The 22,733-nt window shown below is 44.0% G+C and overlaps 1 protein-coding gene across 1 annotated transcript in view; it reads left to right on the forward strand.

Moving 5' to 3' along the window:
• TMEM163 (transmembrane protein 163) overlaps positions 1-22,733 on the forward strand; it is a 128,554-nt gene that overhangs the window by 4,232 nt on the left and 101,589 nt on the right. The window contains exon 2 of the mRNA XM_077273046.1: positions 3,255-3,374. Coding sequence (XP_077129161.1) covers positions 3,255-3,374 — 120 coding nt within the window. The remainder of the gene's footprint in view (positions 1-3,254; positions 3,375-22,733) is intronic.

The raw sequence follows: 22,733 nt of genomic DNA on the forward strand, positions 1-22,733 counted from the left end.
GATGTATAGATAGATAAATCAATTACATAGATATTTATTAAGAATGATGATAGATGATAAATAATTACATAGAAAGATATGAGAAAGTGATAGATAAATTACATAAAGAGAGAGAAATAGATATGATTTCAATTACGTATAGAAATAAAGATGATAGATATACAGACAGACATTAGATACATAGATATTAGACATGAATTAGACAATATATCTGTATAATTTCCCTGAGATTTTGTCCTTTTTTCCCTGAGGTTGAATTGAAGGGTTAATGTCGTCATCAGCATTTCCACTAAATATAGTTATTGATCGTCGGTGGATGATTCCGGCTCGTGCAGCGCAGGGATTTATCAGATGCTTTACAAGGGATTAAAAAGAGAGAACAAAGGCGACTGACGACCATATGGCAGGACCCCGGCCTGGGGAACAGCTGGAGAATACAAGGGATAGGACTGGCACCTGTACGGTCCCTATGGGGACCGCAGAGTCTGCAGGGGGAAGGGGAGCGTTTTTAATATGCAGAGTCAAAATAGAAATAGGAAAGTGAAGACACAGTAATAGAAAGCGACAGACATAGATACAGATGGGATGTGGAGGAGGAAGGAATCGCAGGCTATTTTCGGATTCATACTCTGCTTTACGCCTGATGGTGGAATCGGCTGCTTCTCCCTCTACAAAGAATATGTCATTGCCAGGAAATAATTGTATTTGTTCTAGATTTTTCCTTTCCTAAAACTAATTTTAGATCCCTAGAAACACACATGCCAGGTGTCCACTATTTTGCTGTAAACCAACAATGAAATTGGAATTGCATTTGCACAAATCAGATTGTACAAAGCTAAGGACATATGGTACATATAAATCGTATGGCTCCATAGCAAAATTCAAAATAAACCCGTCCCTCAATGAGAAATTCCCTTAAATGTCCTCCCTGCATATAGAGATAAGATCCTGTCTGCAGCCACCACTAGGGGGAGCTCCCTGTATACAGAGATACATGATAATATCCTGTCTGCAGCCATCACTAGGGGGAGCTCCCTGTATACAGAGATACATGATAATATTCTTTCTGCAGCCACCACTAGGGGGAGCTCCCTGTATACAGAGATACATGATAAGATTCTGTCTGGTGTCACCACTAGGGGGAGCTCCCTGTATACAGAGATACATGATAAGATTCTGTCTGCAGCCACCTCTAGGGGGAGCTCCCTGTATACAGAAATACATGATAATATTCTTTCTGCAGCCACCACTAAGGGGAGCTCCCTGTATACAGAGATACATAATGAGATCCTGTCTGCAGCCACCACTAGGGGGAGCTCCCTGTATACAGAGATACATGATAAGATCCTGTCTGCAGCCCTCACTAGGGGGAGCTCCCTGTATACAGAGATACATGATAAGATCCTGTCTGCAGCCACCACTAGGGGGAGCTCCCTGTATACAGAGATACATGATAAGATCCTGTCTGCAGCCACCACTAGGGGGAGCTCCCTGTATACAGAGATACATGATAAGATTCTGTCTGCAGCCATCACTAGGGGGAGCTCCCTGTATACAGAGATACATGATAATATTCTTTCTGCAGCCACCACTAGGGGGAGCTCCCTGTATACAGAGATACATGATAAGATTCTGTCTGGTGTCACCACTAGGGGGAGCTCCCTGTATACAGAGATACATGATAAGATTCTGTCTGCAGCCACCTCTAGGGGGAGCTCCCTGTATACAGAAATACATGATAATATTCTTTCTGCAGCCACCACTAGGGGGAGCTCCCTGTATACAGAGATACATGATAAGATCCTGTCTGCAGCCACCACTAGGGGGAGCTCCCTGTATACAGAGATACATGATAAGATCCTGCCTGCAGCCACCACTAGGGGGAGCTCCCTGTATACAGAGATACATGATAAGATCCTGTCTGCAGCCACCACTAGGGGGAGCTCCCTGTATACAGAGATACATGATAAGATCCTGTCTGCAGCCACCACTAGGGGGAGCTCCCTGTATACATAGATACATGATAAGATTCTGTCTGCAGCCACCACTAGGGGGAGCTCCCTGTATACAGAGATACATGATAAGATCCTGTCTGCAGCCACCACTAGGGGGAGCTTCCTGTATACAGAGATACATGATAAGATCCTGCCTGCAGCCACCACTAGGGGGAGCTCCCTGTATACAGAGATACATGATAAGATCCTGTCTGCAGCCACCACTAGGGGGAGCTCCCTGTATACAGAGATACATGATAAGATCCTGTCTGCAGCCACCACTAGGGGGAGCTCCCTGTATACAGAGATACATGATAAGATCCTGTCTGCAGTCACCACTAGGGGGAGCTCCCTGTATACAGAGATACATTGTTAGACCACCCTTTTATGGAAGGTGGGTGACAACCTCAGTGGGTTATCATAACAGTCAACAGTATGTATTCATCTACGTACAATGTAGTGTGTGAGCTGCGTACAGGTGTGGGGGAAGGGAAGTGACAACTGCTCTGAGCTCACTTATGGCTGACAGAAGTGATTGTCATTTGTCAGGCTCCTTTGGAATAACTTTCCACTGCTGGCAATTACTATGTTCCCTCTCAGTTTTAGCTGATTTACATAGCAGGGGTCCCAGCAGATTAACTACACATATGGTCGCCTTTTAGTTCCGGCTTTTAATTAGTGTTACATCCATAATGTATCATGTGTCATTTTTGCTTTTATTTTATATGAATATTGATTAATTCTGTTTCCACAATGTCATATTCTATATATCTATAAGAACATATATAGGAGAAAAAAACAGCTATATATTCTGAGTATGTGTGGGACCAAACACTAATAATATAATATATATCATGTATTCTTGGGATTACTTGGGACTAAAAGGGCTTTTAACATTAATGATCAATGGGGACCAACTCTCGGGATCCCGACCAATCAGATGGTTCAAAGGATAACCAGAAGTGGTATTCCAATGGAAGTAGTCCAATCCTGTGTAGCGCCCCCACAGGAGAAAGGATGTAGTACATAATTGTCATTTAATATAATGGGTTGTCCATGTGATGTTGGACAACCTGCGGGGACTCGAACACGTCACTCGAGCTCCTGTCATACCCGAGCACCCTCGGCAGACTCGTGTAACGAGCACTTGTGCTAATCACTAATTACCATTCATTGTCCATTATAACATACCACAGCTCGGAGTTATTACGTTACGGCTGCTTATATTTGTGCTGTAACATCTATCTGCTTTCTCTTCAGGTTTGTTAGAAAGCAGCACAAAACTTAAGCCACATGAAGCCCAAAACTACAGGAAAAAAGCCTTATGGATATCGTGGACGTCGATCGTTGTCACGTTGGTCTTGGCGGTGGCAGCCTTCAGTGAGTACATTGGATACTTTATCATATTTTACTCAACTTTGCTACAAAGTTTTGAAGCCACTCAACGTAACCGATCTAAAATATAGGGAACCCCCTTGTAGCAAAATAGACTCCAGCTATATAGGGCCTTTTATAAAAAATCACACAAACAAAGCCCCTTCCAGTTTAGATTTTGCCCATTTTATTTTCTAAGTAAAATCAGGTTTAATAAGGCTAGGTTCACATTGCGTTAGTGGGTGGTTGCTAACGGACAGCGTTGCACGGCGAAAATGTCTCAATTAACGCCGTGCAACGGGTCCGTTAGCGCACCCATTGACCCCAATGTAAATTTCACCTGCAGCGCATCACTAGCGCGTGCCTTTTTCGGCTCGCGCTAGCGATGTGCCGGTCTTTTGTAGTGCGCCTCGGACGCTGCTTGCAGCATCCGCGGCGCGCCCGAGGTCCGTTCCCCACTCTCGCAGATCGGGGATCTGCGAGAGCAGGGACGTTAGCGCGACCCCTAAACGCGGCCCCTACAAATACATTGCGTTAGCGCAATCCGCTAGCGCTAAACGGATTGCCCTAACGCAATGTGAACCTAGCCTAAACTCGGAATTAGTTATATTCAAGCCTCAACTTTTTGAAATGTCTTATAAAAAAAAATTGGGATAGTACCAAAAAAGTCAGGACTCTTGGCCAATATGACCCCACAAAGTGAAGGATTTGCTCACTAGAGTACTTTGGAGACAAGGTGCCCATACACATTAGACTAAGGACTCATTCAGACATCCATATTTTGCATACGAGCCCCGTCTGTGTTTTTTGTGGATAGCACTTGTACCTATTGCAGCAAAGCCAGGTAGTACCGGGCTATGTCCTAGCAGTGCAGGTCTTGATTAGATGTACCTGGCTAGCTTTGACTAAGAACCAGGAAATGGATTCACCCTGCCTTAGTCTTCTGGATGTTGAGCAGAGTCGAGTGTGCTGAAGCTGGTGAGTAACCAGCCAAAATGTGAGCTGTAGCTGGGATAGAGACATACCAGAGCCTCTCTCTCAATGGAAACTGCATGGGTCAGCTAGGAAAGCTGAGCAGTCTGTGTGTTGGAGCTGCAGCCTGTTCAGTGTGAACTGTGCGTGGAGTTGAACTCTTCTGTTTGGCACTGGAAACTGCTGGAGCTCAGATTGGAGGGGATGCTGAGACATGGTGATCGTGCCTCTTCTGTGTATAAAATTTGTTTCTGGAGAAATTACTGTAATCTGTTCCGGTGAGCCTACACTGACATTTATGTGCCAGCTGATTGAACTGTTTATTTGCTCGTATGCTTTTGTGCCCAGAAGAGGCTGTTTTTGGTTTTGAATCTCTTGGAGTTTTATGAAAGCAATAAAACTAAACCTATTTGGACCAAACTGCAATGCTTGTGTGAACGCTGCCTAATACCTACCTGAGAGCGTGAATCCCTACATTGTAATAGGGAATGGGGGTTATTCGCATGTCTGTGATTTTTCGTGGACCAGGAGATCCATGGGAAATCTTGGAGACATGTGATATTTTGATTGTGTTTGTATAACAAATAACAATTTTGAGAGTTAATAGGTCATTTCTCACCTGCTGTCATTGACGAAGTACGTCCGCTATGAATTGTAACAGCCACTATCAATGCAAAATGATGTCATCAAATGAATATTCATTCAACAGCTAGTCAGCCATCAAATGACCTCTATGCAATGTGTATGGTCACCTTCATGACCCGTTGCGGGCTACTACTTAGACTTAAGGAATTTAACAAGATGAACTCAAAATACCTTCCCACCATGAGTAACTGCGCTCATGTGCCGTTATGTTCTGTTTATTAGATTTCCTACGAGTTGCTAATAATCCGAACTTAAAAGGCTGTCCCACCACGAGTAACTGTGCTGCTGATAGTTCCGGGCTGTCATGTGGTGCCAGCCTGAGAAGTGGTTTCCCATGTCTCACATGACCATAATGTGCACTTATCTCATTGCTGACATCAATTAGAGTATGTATTCATTTGTGTGGCAACACAAGTAGAAGAAAAGGTTCTGCTCTCTGAGGTCATACAATCCGGTAATTGTTGTTTTTAAAATTTCAACAGTGATTTTCCTAAAATAGGTTTGCACTGATGACTAAAAACATCGGACAACTTACAATTTTGTAGAGAAAAACAATTTGCCATAATTCTTCAGTTCACCAAAAGTGTAATCTTTATTTGCTTTAATAATCCATTTTATGAGACTCTTAAATCAGTGTTTTCCTAAATGACTTGTTATGAACATTAAGGTCCTGCAAAGGGGTCCCACAAGACCCCTAAGATAAAATTGTGTGTATCCCAGCAGTCATACTTGTTGTATTCAGTCACTTGCTCTAAGTTAGTAGAATTTGCCACCCAGCCAACTTGACATGCTCCATTTTATCATCACTGGTACAAGAGTACACATGAAAACAGAATAAATGAATAATTAGCCTTTCTACACAAGGGCCATGTTGGGTGCTTTGGAAACTTTGGATGATTATTTGCATAAGCTGAAAGTTTGCAAATACTGAACGGCAGCAACAAGAGTCCTCATATGGAACCAATAGCTATTGAGCATTATAGACCGAGCCCATAGTTAAAGGGTTATTTTCCTTTCAGACATTTCCTTCTATAGAAAATAAGCAGTAACATTTCTCGTATATGCCAGTCAATATCAATCAGGTGAACGGGTCCCATCTCTCACAGTAGGAAATAAAGAGGAGTCTGCATATGTGTGGCTTTTTCCATCCATTTGTTTGAGAGTTCTTGAAAAACTTGGGAGTTCCAGAAAGGACTAGACCATTGTATTTCAATATGACCTACTATTTTTTCAATTAGAAGATATGCTGCTGAGGAGCTTTGCCACCTTCCCGGTCAACCCTGAAACACTTCACCAGTTGCCGCCACTGGTGTCTCTCTCTACTGTTTCCTAAAAGTTAAAGAGCAGGTCTAATTTTCTCTGACTTCCTGATTGACATTATTCTGGGTTTGCCATTGATGCCCTTATATAGAAAGATATTATCTGACAGTTTCCTTTTAATATGATATTTAAAATTATCATTACCGGTCAAGAGGAAAATAATCATTACTTAATAACAAGTCTACACTCAACAGTCGAGATAGCTCAGCAGTGCTCAATCTACAATACACAACCTAAGGGGGATGTGTCAGCTCCCCAGAGGGATCATTGGACTTTACCTGGGGCCTTTTTGCAAAATTTAGCATAAATAAAGGAAGCAATTTATACAGAGAGAATGGTTCAAGACACAGCGCAGAAACACATTACCATATAGCACTGAATAAGGATGGAAAGCCTGGCTCATCCCACGTACTGAAGTGTGAATAGAGCTCTCCCTCTCTTGGCATTAAAGTCAGGAGGGCAGAAATGTTATCTCACGGCTGCTGAACGTTCGCTCCATTAAAATATGGAAATAAGATACAGCGATTTGTACCGCCATTCTGAATAATAAAAGCGCAAAAGTTTAAAAAGAACTAAACATAAATTGCAAATGGGATTTTAATGTATTCTTCCTTACTGAGTGTTCAAGTATGTGATACACAAGGTGCAATAATGTTTAACATAAGTTCTGTATGAAAATCCAGTTTCCAGTTAGGTCCATAAGGGGCAATCCTGTACAGAGGGGACAGTATTATAGTAGTTATTATCTCGTACATAAGAGCAGTATTATAGTAGTTATATTCTTGTATATAGGGGCAGTATTATAGTAGTTATATTCTTGTACATAGGAGCAGTATTATAGTAGTTATATTCTTGTACATAGGAGCAGTATTATAGTAGTTATATTCTTGTACATAGGAGCAGTATTATAGTAGTTATATTCTTGTACATAGGAGCAGTATTATAGTAGTTATATTCTTGTACATAGGGGCAGTATTATAGTAGTTATATTCTTGTATATAGGGGCAGTATTATAGTAGTTATATTCTTGTACATGGGGGCAGTATTATAGTAGTTATATTCTTGTACATAGGGGCAGTATTATAGTAGTTATATTCTTGTACATAGGAGCAGTATTATAGTAGTTATATTCTTGTACATAAGAGCAGTGTTATAGTAGTTATATTCTTGTACATAGGCAGTATTATAGTAGTTATATTCTTGTACATAGGGGCAGTATTATAGTAGTTATATTCTTGTACATAGGAGCAGTATTATAGTAGTTATATTCTTGTACATAGGAGCAGTATTATAGTAGTTATATTCCTGTACATAGGAGCAGTATTATAGTAGTTATATTCTTGTACATAGGGGCAGTATTATAGTAGTTATATTCCTGTACATAGGAGCAGTATTATAGTAGTTATATTCTTGTACACAGGAGGCAGTATTATAGTAGTTATATTATCGTGCAGAGAGGTTATGAGGAGAATTATAGTAATTATACTCCTCTACATCTTAGTCATTTAATGTAGTTCATTGTAACGAGAATATCATTGTCATCACTATATTCTCATTTTACTTTCTGTACGGTGTAGTACAGGCATATTGCAGCATTTTAGAGCTCAGATTTGAGAGTACCCTGAGATGTGTCCTTGTTTTCACGGATCGATATTCTTTTCTAGATGTTTTAGCTTTGGAGAGAAGGGTTATTAATCTGCAGTTACTTTATATTCTTTGGTTCTTTCTGGTAAACTATTTATAAGGCAGCTTGATTTATTATATATGGGTTGAAAAATAATTAAATATATGGAATATGTCTGAATTTTGTTTGTGAATGTTGTTTTTTTGTAATGGTATATGTATCTATAAGAAACCTATATGATAATATACCAGCATCTTGCCTGATACAAGGACACAGAACAGGCTCCTACTTTTTGGTTGCCAAATTACGGATTCTTGAATACCTCAGCATGTTAAGTACGTGGTGTAGCTCCTCCACCAGCGCCGCTCACTCATTAGTGCCATATCTCCCAAATTTGCAATATTGATAAGAGGAACATGTACTTCGGCCTCAGCAATATTTATTTCGTGCTTTGCCAGCGCTCTAACCTTCCCTGTCCTCCATATTCACCCACACTGAACTATTGCTCCTAGGAAAGCCCATAAGTGTTTCTGCAGCGCCCCAGAGTCCTGGTCGTTGCAGTATTGTCGCTCTGCCGCTAAGGGGAGTGATGGTACGTCTGATGGCACTGAAGGAGTTCACCTGACCAGGTATCACAGTCACACACTACACTTCACACTCCGGCCACCAGGGAGAGCTAAGGGCACTATGTATTAGGCCACTCCTCACAGTCTGGTAAAACTGGGGGTTAGATAGGAAGTTAGGGAGAAGCTGACTGGGTTTTGCCCAGGTAACATCTAGTGAGAGAAGAGGTTGCTTGGGAAGATTCAGGGGCGTCCCTGTCAGGGGTGGGATCCTGACAGAGGCCTAGCAAAGGACAGATCGTTACGGAGCCGTGCCTGCACTTCATTGCGGCGGCATCTTAAGAAAGGACAAGAAGCGAAGTTTATTGTGGAGAAGTGAGAAACGAGATCACAGCACAAAGGCGATAGAATCAGTAGGAGTCGTGCCCCGAGATCGGCAACATCCTACTGAGGTGCATAGCCGGCGGCCGGAACGCCGAGGAAGTATTGGGCTCTACGCATTACTTCAAACCAACGGCAGGGCAGTTAATTATAGGTTGGCTGCCTCACCTTAATCACCTAATGAAGACAACGGATGCAATTGTGGGAGAGGGGCGACTCTAGGGTCCCTATAAAATAACTCCAGGCCTACCCCGTCATACGGGTGCGTCCTATCCATATCATCTGGGGGACGGAGAAAAAGAACAGAAACATACACGACAGTTGTGAGGACTATCCCGTGGTGCTCAGCAGGGAAGTACTACAACACCCAGGCGCTAGTAGGTAGGCTACTGATTTCCACCTGCAAAGGGAACTCTGGATGTGCCTTCGGACCGGCCGGTCTCAGCCAGCCCTGTTAGCAGTGCTCTGGATTGCGGATGCCGAAGCCTTCAGTAAAGAGGTAAAGAGACTGCAACCCTGTGTCCTCGTTATTTACTTCAACCTACACTACCACCTACACCTTTTATTGGGCGCCCCTTAGCAGGACCACGGACCGGGTCAGGCCACCGTGACATCCTCAGAACCGAGAGACCCGGTACCGAGTACCCCGCCGTCCTGCGTTTGGGGACCGCTCCATTTCCACACACTATAGCACCCAAAGTACATTCCCCCAAGACTGTACATTATCCGACAGTGCTCTCACACAGTATGATGCCCCACAGTCCCCCCCCCCCACAGTATGATTCCCCATCATCTTATACCCTCGCATATTACAATGCCCCACAGTCCCACACAGTATGATGCCCCACAGTCCCCCCCCCCACAGTATGATTCCCCATCATCTTATACCCTCGCATATTACAATGCCCCACAGTCCCACACAGTATGATGCCCCACAGTCCCCCCCCCCCACAGTATGATTCCCCATCATCTTATACCCTCGCATATTACAATGCCCCACAGTCCCACACAGTATGATGTCCAGACACAGTATGATGCCCCATCATTACATGCATAGTCCAGTGCCCCATAGTCACCCCACACGATATGAAGCCCTACATGGTATGATGCCACCACAGTATATGATGCCTGCAAAGTTCATCCCTACGTAATTTGATGCCCCAACAATTCTCTCCAAACAGTATGATGCCGCCAGCCCACTTTCATACACTGTCATCCCCTCACAGATCACCCCCACACGGAATTATTCACCCCACATAATATTATACCCCATCATTACAGACCCCCACACAGTAAAATGCCCTACAGTCCTCCACACTTTATGATGCCCCCCCATTCCACCCTAACACCGTAGAATGAGCCATCATTACACAGCCTTCCGCACAGTGCAATGCCCCACATTCTCCCCCAACACAGTATGATGCCCCCCCAGTCCACTCTCCACACATTATATTCCCCCTTACAGACCACCCCCATAGTATGATAATCCCTCATTCCTCCCCTTCCGCACAGGATGCCCCACAGTTCCCCACTGACACACACTGTATAAAGTCCCAACAGTTCCCCCCCAATACAAGCTTATGTCCTGTCACATCCCTGCTCCTCTACTACAGAGCTGGTGTCTGCTGCCGAGAGTCACGGGACTTGAAGGCTGTTGCAGGCCCTTCAGTCTCGACGCAGACAAAATGGTAGAGCGGGGATCTGACGTCTTCCCACTCCACCATTGTATTCGACTGTATCTGTGTCCTGAGAACACAAACATACGGTAGTTCAAATGGAGATATACCCCCCCCCCCCCCCCCCGCTCTGCCTGAACAACGGGACAGCTGCCCAAATACGAGACTGTCACGCTGGATCTTGTAACAACTCTTTTAAGATCTACCAAAGCGTTCCAAACTTTTGGAGCAAAAATTTGTCTTAAAGTAAACCAATCAATTTTTAGCCACCAACCCAACATAAATAAAGACTGCAACTATATGGAAAAAAGAATTCCACATCTCTTCATCTATCAAAAAACTATCAACTGGACCAACTCTACAACCACTTGTGCCAAAGAGAAGCTGATAAAAGAAAGCTATATACTGTATATAATATTTGAAGAATACATTAATACTGAGGGTAAAAGAAACTTTGTTCAAATTTTTGTTTGTTTTCCAGTTGTCCCTTTCTCCTATATTATTTCCCTCTCCCCATCTCCCTTTTCTTTCCCTCCTTTCTCTTACCAATTATCATCAAATACTCTTGCAATCAGCAATGTATGTTTAATAATATAAAAATTAAAGTAATAAAATAGCTTGATACCCTATAGGCTGCCTAGTTCATGCTGTCACATCTGCACCACTGTTTTTTTTTTATTTTTTTTCCCCCTCAAAAGCCACAATTTATTTCCTCCTCATTATTTCCTTCAGGAGAAATGATATTTTTAATTGCACCATTTTGACTCCATTCTACAATGCACAGGGCATAACTTATAACTGAATAATTTTAGATTTGAGGAGCTGCGGGAAAACAAAGATACGATATATTTTTGGGGTGTTGTTTTTAGGGTAGTCACTAATATAATATTATTGTTATGATAACTTTATTCTGATACCAATTATTATATAGGGGCTCATTCATAAAGACTGGTGTTCCGTATTCCAGTCTTGATAAAGAGGGCACAGGAGGAGTAAGATCTGCCAAATTCATCAAGAGGTGTTTTTAATAATTTTGGGGCATCTTTCGTCTGCCATGTTCCTCTGCCAGGGACTGACGTAAATGCTGAGCCCCGTCCCGCCTGAGTCCTGGATACTGTTGACAAAGGTGGCGGAACTGGCCGGGACTTATGTAAAGCTGCAAAGAATCGCAACGTTTTTGTGCTCAAAAAATTTGCAACATTCCATTCAGTTTTATGGCATAAAAACTTCTTCATTAATTGCGGTTGTAGTTTTTTTTATCGTTTTTCTCCTTTTTTTAAAAAAATATACTAGATATTTAAAATGGTTTTTATAGATGGATGTAGAGGGCTCCTCAGGGGGCTTCGCCATTTTGCAATGCTTTCCTGTGCAGAGGCTCCTAGCATTCGGCTGCTTTTTGGGGTAAATGCATTGTCTCCTGTGTATACGTGGTAGACATCTTCGGATTTTGCCTTTTGATACATGTCCGAGCCCGGGATGGAGGGTGCCGTGAATTTCACAGTTCTATGATATGTCTTTGAAATCCTTTAGAAGCCGGATGAGGCTTTTCCGTTGCTCGGTGGTTTGTGCTGCATGGGCTTTCCGTCTGCTCGTGAGATTGATCTTGTTGTCCATCGTCCTTTTTATGCAGCATCTTTAATGTAATAAGAGAACGCGGCTTAGTTAGAAATATGAGACGCCGCGGCTTCACGTGGAGAGAATATAAAAGCCGGGATTACGACGGCGCTGCTTCATCTTTCTGAGAGTCCGGGAATAAATCTTGGCCTGTCGCTATCGGGCTCGGGATCGATGTGTAAAATACAAGAGACATGACCCCACAACACAAAGTCCCTGCCGACGAGGGCACAACATCTCCATGCACATCATCCATATATCTCCATCCGCATCATCCAGTCTGAAGAGCAGAAGGGCTGCAACATTGTGGCCATTTATTAATCAGATTTGTATCCAGGAAAGTATGGCGGCCAAATACCGAAATATGGTGTTAGAAAAATTTCTGCCAGGTGTGAATCCACCCTATGAAATGTATCCGAAGGGCCTTTATTCACTGCAGTCAAAGCTTCATTTTCTGTCTTAGCCATGAAATATTTTGCAAAAGGATTCCAGTGGATCCTGACCGATCCCGCCTATGCACAGACCCCCCCAAAGATCGTACTATTGCTTAATTATTGCTCATCTTTCACCTGACATCTTTAGGAAAGCGGCGGAGCTCATGGTCAATATGGGCAGAGCCGTACTGGACCGACGTGTAAATCAAGAGCCTGGAAAAACTTCATGACAACCTAAGGATATGTTCACACACAGGTTTTTTTTACTTGCATTTTAATTTTTTGGGCACATTTTTGGATACTTTTTCTTGTCTATGCCTCAGATTTCAGGTTTAATTGATTCAGTCGTTCAATTTGGTGTTTTTTTGTCTTTTTTTTACTTCAAACAGGAATTCCATGTAGCTTCTTTCTATATAACACATATAAAACCATCACCATGTGCACTGTAGGCTTTATCCCACTGAAACAAAAAGGAAGATTATCATTCAAAGAGGATTTGGAGCGATTTGTCATAAAGGATTTTGGAGCAGAATCTGCACCAAGATTCACATGAAAAACTCTGTGTGAACTTTACCCTAAGACTTGTAGTGGTGACACGTGGACAATCACCAGCTTTACCCTGTAAGGTTCCAAGTGGTCTGTAAGTTTGTTTCATTAGCACTGTAGGGGGCTACGTCATGCAATTTGGTTTAATGGCAAAGTGGGGTCCGGGTGTTCTTGTAAGTTCAGTTGCACCATAGGGGTCCAAGTGGAGTATATGTTTGGCACAGCACTGCTGTGGGGGGCTGAGTTATGCTGTGTGGCTGATTTAATAGTACTGTTGGGATCAGAATTATGCTATAAGTTTGGTTTAGAAGTACTGTGGGGGTCCGGATTATGCTGTACATGTGGTTCAATAGAACAGTAGGGGGTCTGGGTTATGCTGTATGTTTGGCTCAGTAGCTTTGTGGGGGTCCAGGTTATGCTGTATGTTTGGCTCAGTAGTTTTGTGGGGGTCCAGGTTATGCTGTATGTTTGGCTCAGTAGCTTTGTGGGGGTCCAGGTTATGCTGTATGTTTGGCTCAGTAGTTTTGTGGGGGTCCAGGTTATGCTGTATGTTTGGCTCAGTAGCTTTGTGGGGGTCCAGGTTATGCTGTATGTTTGGCTCAGTAGTTTTGTGGGGGTCCAGGTTATGCTGTATGTTTGGCTCAGTAGCTTTGTGGGGGTCCAGGTTATGCTGTATGTTTGGTTCAGTAGCTTTGTGGGGATCCAGGTTATGCTGTATGTTTGGCTCAGTAGCTTTGTGGGGGTCCAGGTTATGCTGTATGTTTGGTTCAGTAGCTTTGTGGGGGTCCAGGTTATGCTGTATGTTTGGCTCAGTAGCTTTGTGGGGGTCCAGGTTATGCTGTATGTTTGGTTCAGTAGCTTTGTGGGGGTCCAGGTTATGCTGTATGTTTTGCTCAGTAGCTTTGTGGGGGTCCAGGTTATGCTGTATGTTTGGTTCAGTAGCTTTGTGGGGGTCCAGGTTATGCTGTATGTTTGGCTCAGTAGCTTTGTGGGGGTCCAGGTTATGCTGTATGTTTGGTTCAGTAGCTTTGTGGGGGTCCAGGTTATGCTGTATGTTTTGCTCAGTAGCTTTGTGGGGGTCCAGGTTATGCTGTATGTTTGGTTCAGTAGCTTTGTGGGGGTCCAGGTTATGCTGTATGTTTGGCTCAGTAGCTTTGTGGGGGTCCAGGTTATGCTGTATGTTTGGCTCAGTAGCTTTCTGGGGGTCCGGTTTATGCTCTAAGGCTGGTTTAATAGTACTATGGGGGTTCAGGTTATGCTGTACATCTGGTTCATTATCTTTGGGGGGGCCGAGTTATGTTATCTTGGTTCAGTTCAATAGTGCGGGTCCGGGTTGTGCTGTATATTTGTTGCATCAGCTTTGTGGGGGTCCAGTTTGTGCTGTATGTTTGGTTCAGTACAACAGTACTGGTTCAGGTTATGCTGTATGTTTGGTTTAATAGCTTTGTGGGGGTCCGGGTTATGTTGTACATTTATTTGAGAAGAACAGTGTGGGGATCCAGGTTATGCTTTACCTCTGGTTCATTATCTTTGTGGAGGTCCGAGTTATGTGGTATGTGTGGTTTAGTACAACAGTGGGGGTCCAGGTTGTGCTGTATGTTTGGTTCATTAGCTTGGTGGGGTCCAGGATGTGCTGTATGTTTGGTTCAGTAACACTGAGAGGATCCGTTTGGGGCTATAAATTCAGTTCGATAGAACAGTAGGGGTCCGGGTTATGCTGTATGTTTGGTTCATTAGGTTTGTGGGGGTTCGGGTTATGTTGTACATTTAGTTGAGATGAACAGTGTGGGGATCCGGGTTATGCTTTACATCTGGTTCATTATCTTTGTGGAGGTCCCGGTTATGTGGTCCGCTTGGTTTTGTACAACAGTGGGGGTCCAGGTTGTGTTGTATGTTTGGTTTATTAGCTTTGTGGGGGTCCAGGTTGTGGCATACTTTTGGTCCAGTAGCTTTGTGGGGGTCCGGGTTGTGCTGTATGTTTGGTTCATTAGGTTTGCGGGGGTTCGGGTTATGCTGTATATTTGGTTCATTAGGTTTGCGGGGGTTCGGGTTATGCTGTATGTTTGGTTCTATAGCTTTGTGGGGGTCCGGGTTATGTTGTACATTTAGTTGAGAAGAACAGTGTGGGGATCCGGGTTATGCTTTACATCTGGTTCATTATCTTTGTGGAGGTCCCGGTTATGTGGTCCGTTTGGTTTTGTACAACAGTGGGGGTCCAGGTTGTGTTGTATGTTTGGTTTATTAGCTTTGTGGGGGTCCAGGTTGTGTTGTATGTTTGGTTCAGTAGCTTTGTGGGGGTCCGGGTTGTGCTGTACTTTTGGTTCAGTAGCTTTGTAGGAGTCTGGGTTGTCCAGGTTCAGTTCAGTAGAGTCACGGGTGGTCCATATTCTGCGTACGGACCCCTGCACATAGGTATAATATGCCTGACTGTACAGAGAACTTCCCCATTAGGACGATATGATCCAGTTTAATATAAGAGTTTATTTTCCTATTATACAAACAAGTAAAAACTACCAGGGGACATATTGATTTTCTGGGGAACGCTCCCCCTCACCTCCCCTGGAAATCAATGTTCCTTTCTAGGGCTGATTGGTGAGCGCCGTGCTCTGGTCTTATTTGTGACCATATCAGCGGTTGCCGAGATTAGAGCCGCAGAGAGCCACTTCATCATCCTTTCCACTGTCCACTTTCCTCGCCGTCCGCACTAAACTGTTCTGTGATCGCAGCGATTTATCTGTAAACCGTACGTCACCCCATTACTTATTTACAGCCGTTCAGCCAACGACAACATTCATGGAGGCGGCAGATCACCGGAGTCACGACTTTTGCGTTATTGATCGCCCCTGCGGATCCTTTATGATTGGTGACCACGGAACAACAATCATCAAAAAACTGTTCAATACAAAATAGCGTTAGATTCATATTATTTATTAATTAGCAAATCATCTGAAGCTCGTACATACAGGAGAATTAGGGGGGCGGCAACACTACAACTGCAAACCCCCCAACATGGTCACAAGATGTGACTACGACCTAATGGCATTACCTGAATTTTACAGAAAGAAGCAACAAAAAAAGTAAAAAGATTTAACATTTGACTCATGTCAGAACATCTTTATTCTTTTGTATTATTCTGAAGTTTTTTTATAAAAATATCAGAACAGATAGAATATTTTAGAAGACTTTCATACAGATTTTTTTCCCCCATAGTCGTCAATAAAAAAATAAAAATAAAAAGACAATAAAAAAAAATACTTTTACAACTGAGATTTTTTCCAAAAGGAACAGAAGTCGCTTTGCCAATTTGAGCCTTGCAGACTTGCACACACACGATCGACAATTGACAATAGTTGCTTCCCTCTCTGCACAGGGATCTCTGCGCAGGTTACTGAGCATGCTCACAACAAGTCCCCACCACACGGGAGCCCTCCGACGTTTCAGAATCTGATTTATTAGCCCAGTACAATGTCATCGCTAAGACATGATGCACTTCATGACATTGCGCCAAGTAGGAGGCGGTTTGCATCACCCCTATCCAGCGGCCATGGATTACGGACCGTCCTGCAAAACTGATTTGCCCGTCTCTAAAAAAAAAAAAAAAAAAAAATGTAATGGAAACAAATCCCTTTCCCTATATGGCCCCTTTTTATGTGCCCAATATCTGCTCTGTCACGTTTCTCATATAGGCACACTGTAGTTTTCAGCTCCAAATATACGTCGTCCCCGTGAGAGTCGTGTATCTTAATGAAGCTTTGTCCAATTATCGCCTGGTTTAATACAGGCTGTTCCCTGGGTATTTTTGCAGGTGTGGGCTCAGCAGATATTACATTAATATACAGAAAAACCCTCAGCAGCGGGGATTTATGGGAAGACGGAGCTTTGTTGTTTTTTTGTGCCTGTGGGGGAGGGGAGATGTAAGGATATTCCTGCTGAATGTATGTTGGATGCCATATTGGGTTGCTGCACCGATAATTACATGTACGAGGTCTTAGAAAACTCTATAACTGATCATTTAGGATCATGGACCCTACATGCAGTATGGAAATAAATTATGTAGTCGGAGCATAAAGATATCATGTACTCTACCACAGGTCAATGATACGGACAGTTTTCATTTTACCTTTTTCCAAGTGAAGTGATGAGAAAAAGTTTATTCAAGAGAAGTGGCGGCTTTATAGATGATATTTGAGATAATCGGGGGTGTCACCTTTATTTATTCAGGGGTGCGGCTAAAAAAATACTGCTAAACCGTCTTTAGCCCAACAGTATATTAGTATGTTGTTCTTCTTCAGGTAGTAAGTAATATTATCAGTAATAATAGCATTAAAGAAATGTACAACATTTAATATAATAACGATAATAATAATCATTAGTATTAGAAATGTTATTAATATTATTTACATACCTTACAACATTGATGACAGGAAAGAGAGGGACACAAACTATATACTAAGCCAAACTCTCAACATGGAAATTGTGCCCCCGGTGAAACCCATTACTGTTCCCACCCACTCTAATACCCTTTTTATACGTTATGCTATGATGCCCCAAAGATGCCCATCCACATAGCATATTGCCCCCCACAATGCCTCCCCGTAATATTTTAATATTTCCCATTATGCCCCACAGTTCCCCCTACTTAGTGTAATTCCCCCACAATATGACTCCACAGTGCAGAACCTCCGTATGATGCCTCCACTGTAATACTCTCACACTGATTCTACGTAGTGTCTCCTCACACAGTATGATGCCCCCACAGTGCCCCTCACACTTTATAATGCCTCCTCTTCTCACACAATGGTCCTCACATAGCATGATGCCCCCACAGTGCCCCTCATAATGCCTCCTCTTCTCACACAATGGTCCTCACACATTATGAAGTCCTACGCAATGTCCTTCGCAGAGTATGATGCCCCCACAGTGCCCCTCGCACTTTATACTGCCTCCACTTCGCACACAATGGTCCTCACACAGTATTATGTCCTCAGCATCCTCCTATATTCTGATGCCTGAAGGTTCCCCTCTAACATTATACGGCCCCCACAGTGCAGAGGGTTTGCACCTGCTGAATAATGGAGCAGAGAGCCAATGGCTGCTCCCTGCTCCACCAATGAGTTCAACTATATCTGCATGCTAAGGAAGCAAATAGTTATAGCTAGGACACACAGTCAATCTCCCAGAACTGATTCCCAAATATGTTAATGTCCCGCTGGTTGGGAGGTCATCAGTATTATAAGGCCGGACAACCCCTTTAATATTGCTTACATTACAATGTACCTGCCGCACATGCCCCTATAAGAGTTTGTGTTATCTATAGCGATCATAACATCCCCCAGAACGGTGTCATCCACAGATGTCCCGTGTAACAGATGACTGTGGATGTTGGTGACATAGTTGTACCGTGGCTTCAAGTGTTAATCTCTGGTAGATATTTGGCGTCTCCTCCAAGTGCAGACAATCCGTAATGGAGGATTATATTGTAACACTTAATCCGACATGAAATGAATTAGCGATAACTCTCATTAGTGCTGAGATACAAAATAATGAATGTGATGTATGAGAACAGTAATGTGTCACATACAATTGATTGTATCGTTAGGGAGGTCTAGAATCCGGAAGATACAAGGTCTTATGTATCAAGAGGTAGAAGGGAAGAATAAAATGTCACTACTACATCACGCGCCAAGTCCTAGGAAATCTTCCCCGAGAAGTCACCACAGGAGGGAAATGGAACATGAGAGATGGATGAAAGGGATGAGTCTTGGGTGGAGTGGATGATGGGGATAATTCATTGGTGGAGTGGATGATTGGGATAATTCATTGGTGGAGTGGATGATGGGGATAATTCATCAGTGGAGTGGATGAAGGGGATAATTCATTGGTGGAGTGGATGATGGGGATAAGTCATTGGTGGAGTGCATGATGGGGATAATTCAGCAGTGGAGTGGATGATGGGGATAATTCAGCAGTGGAGTGGATGATGGGGATAATTCATTGGTGGAGTGGATGATGGGGATAATTCATTGGTGGAGTGGATGATGGGGATAATTCATTGGTGGAGTGGATGATGGGGATAATTCATTGGTGGAGAGGATGATGGGGATAATTCATTGGTGGAGTGGATGATGGGGATAATTCATTGGTGGAGTGGATGATGGGGATAATTCAGCAGTGGAGTGGATGATGGGGATAATTCATTGGTGGAGTGGATGATGGGAATAATTCAGCAGTGGAGTGGATGATGGGGATAAGTCATTGGTGGAGTGGAGATGATGTTGTGAACATAGAAGGTTACATCCTTGTGTGAAGAGGATCGTGTACTGTTATAGTGATTGACAGAGGGTAGAGAGGATATTAGAAGTATAAATCAATAGTTATGGGTTGATAGAGAAATAATGGAGTGGATGATTAGACTAAAAGTCAGTGTTTAGGAGCATAATGGAGTGGAAAAACAATGAATTTGTGGAGGATAAAAGCATACATTATTGGTGGAGCGCACATTGAAGAAGAATCCAAATGATAGAGAAATAAATTATTGGTGGGATGAATGAGGAGAGTATGAGACAGTTATCAATAGCAGGTTGGAGAAACGTGACATTAACTGTGTGGGGGTTAGAGAGATGCGTCATTTGGAGAATTCAAGATCAAGGAAAAGGATAAGCAAAGTGGAGGATAAAGAAAAAAATCTATGGGGGATTGGATAATGAGATAAGTCATTGGTGGAGGGGATGATGGGGATAAGTCCTTTGTTGGGAGGATGATGGGGATAAGTCCTTTGTTGGGAGGATGATGGGGATAAGTCCTTTGTAGGGAGGATGATGGGGATAAGTCCTTTGTGGGGAGGATGATGGGGATAAGTCCTTTGTGGGGAGGATGATGGGGATAAGTCCTTTGTAGGGAGGATGATGGGGATAAGTCCTTTGTAGGGAGGATGATGGGGATAAGTCCTTTGTGGGGAGGATGATGGGGATAAGTCCTTTGTAGGGAGGATGATGGGGATAAGTCCTTTGTAGGGAGGATGATGGGGATAAGTCCTTTGTGGGGAGGATGATGGGGATAAGTCCTTTGTTGGGAGGATGATGGGGATAAGTCCTTTGTAGGGAGGATGATGGGGATAAGTCCTTTGTGGGGAGGATGATGGGGATAAGTCCTTTGTAGGGAGGATGATGGGGATAAGTCCTTTGTAGGGAGGATGATGGGGATAAGTCCTTTGTGGGGAGGATGATGGGGATAAGTCCTTTGTTGGGAGGATGATGGGGATAAGTCCTTTGTTGGGAGGATGATGGGGATAAGTCCTTTGTAGGGAGGATGATGGGGATAAGTCCTTTGTAGGGAGGATGATGGGGATAAGTCCTTTGTAGGGAGGATGATGGGGATAAGTCCTTTGTGGGGAGGATGATGGGGATAAGTCCTTTGTGGGGAGGATGATGGGGATAAGTCCTTTGTAGGGAGGATGATGGGGATAAGTCCTTTGTGGGGAGGATGATGGGGATAAGTCCTTTGTGGGGAGGATGATGGGGATAAGTCCTTTGTGCGGAGGATGATGGGGATAAGTCCTTTGTGGGGAGGATGATGGGGATAAGTCCTTTGTGGGGAGGATGATGGGGATAAGTCCTTTGTGGGGAGGATGATGGGGATAAGTCCTTTGTGGGGAGGATGATGGGGATAAGTCCTTTGTGGGGAGGATGATGGGGATAAGTCCTTTGTGCGGAGGATGATGGGGATAAGTCCTTTGTGGGGAGGATGATGGGGATAAGTCCTTTGTGCGGAGGATGATGGGGATAAGTCCTTTGTTGGGAGGATGATGGGGATAAGTCCTTTGTGGGGAGGATGATGGGGATAAGTCCTTTGTGCGGAGGATGATGGGGATAAGTCCTTTGTGGGGAGGATGATGGGGATAAGTCCTTTGTGCGGAGGATGATGGGGATAAGTCCTTTGTGCGGAGGATGATGGGGATAAGTCCTTTGTGGGGAGGATGATGGGGATAAGTCCTTTGTGGGGAGGATGATGGGGATAAGTCCTTTGTGGGGAGGATGATGGGGATAAGTCCTTTGTAGGGAGGATGATGGGGATAAGTCCTTTGTGGGGAGGATGATGGGGATAAGTCCTTTGTTGGGAGGATGATGGGGATAAGTCCTTTGTGGGGAGGATGATGGGGATAAGTCCTTTGTGCGGAGGATGATGGGGATAAGTCCTTTGTGGGGAGGATGATGGGGATAAGTCCTTTGTGCGGAGGATGATGGGGATAAGTCCTTTGTGCGGAGGATGATGGGGATAAGTCCTTTGTGGGGAGGATGATGGGGATAAGTCCTTTGTAGGGAGGATGATGGGGATAAGTCCTTTGTGGGGAGGATGATGGGGATAAGTCCTTTGTAGGGAGGATGATGGGGATAAGTCCTTTGTGGGGAGGATGATGGGGATAAGTCCTTTGTGGGGAGGATGATGGGGATAAGTCCTTTGTAGGGAGGATGATGGGGATAAGTCCTTTGTGGGGAGGATGATGGGGATAAGTCCTTTGTGGGGAGGATGATGGGGATAAGTCCTTTGTGCGGAGGATGATGGGGATAAGTCCTTTGTGGGGAGGATGATGGGGATAAGTCCTTTGTGGGGAGGATGATGGGGATAAGTCCTTTGTGGGGAGGATGATGGGGATAAGTCCTTTGTGGGGAGGATGATGGGGATAAGTCCTTTGTGGGGAGGATGATGGGGATAAGTCCTTTGTGCGGAGGATGATGGGGATAAGTCCTTTGTGGGGAGGATGATGGGGATAAGTCCTTTGTGCGGAGGATGATGGGGATAAGTCCTTTGTTGGGAGGATGATGGGGATAAGTCCTTTGTGGGGAGGATGATGGGGATAAGTCCTTTGTGCGGAGGATGATGGGGATAAGTCCTTTGTGGGGAGGATGATGGGGATAAGTCCTTTGTGCGGAGGATGATGGGGATAAGTCCTTTGTGCGGAGGATGATGGGGATAAGTCCTTTGTGGGGAGGATGATGGGGATAAGTCCTTTGTGGGGAGGATGATGGGGATAAGTCCATTGTAGGGAGGATGATGGGGATAAGTCCTTTGTGGGGAGGATGATGGGGATAAGTCCTTTGTGGGGAGGATGATGGGGATAAGTCCTTTGTGGGGAGGATGATGGGGATAAGTCCTTTGTGGGGAGGATGATGGGGATAAGTCCTTTGTGGGGAGGATGATGGGGATAAGTCCTTTGTGGGGAGGATGATGGGGATAAGTCCTTTGTGCGGAGGATGATGGGGATAAGTCCTTTGTGGGGAGGATGATGGGGATAAGTCCTTTGTGGGGAGGATGATGGGGATAAGTCCTTTGTGGGGAGGATGATGGGGATAAGTCCTTTGTGGGGAGGATGATGGGGATAAGTCCTTTGTGGGGAGGATGATGGGGATAAGTCCGTTGTGGGGAGGATGATGGGGATAAGTCCTTTGTGGGGAGGATGATGGGGATAAGTCCTTTGTGCGGAGGATGATGGGGATAAGTCCTTTGTTGGGAGGATGATGGGGATAAGTCCTTTGTGGGGAGGATGATGGGGATAAGTCCTTTGTTGGGAGGATGATGGGGATAAGTCCTTT

The sequence above is a fragment of the Ranitomeya variabilis genome, chromosome 7 (assembly GCF_051348905.1).
Source record: "Ranitomeya variabilis isolate aRanVar5 chromosome 7, aRanVar5.hap1, whole genome shotgun sequence".
Taxonomy (NCBI): domain Eukaryota; kingdom Metazoa; phylum Chordata; class Amphibia; order Anura; family Dendrobatidae; genus Ranitomeya; species Ranitomeya variabilis.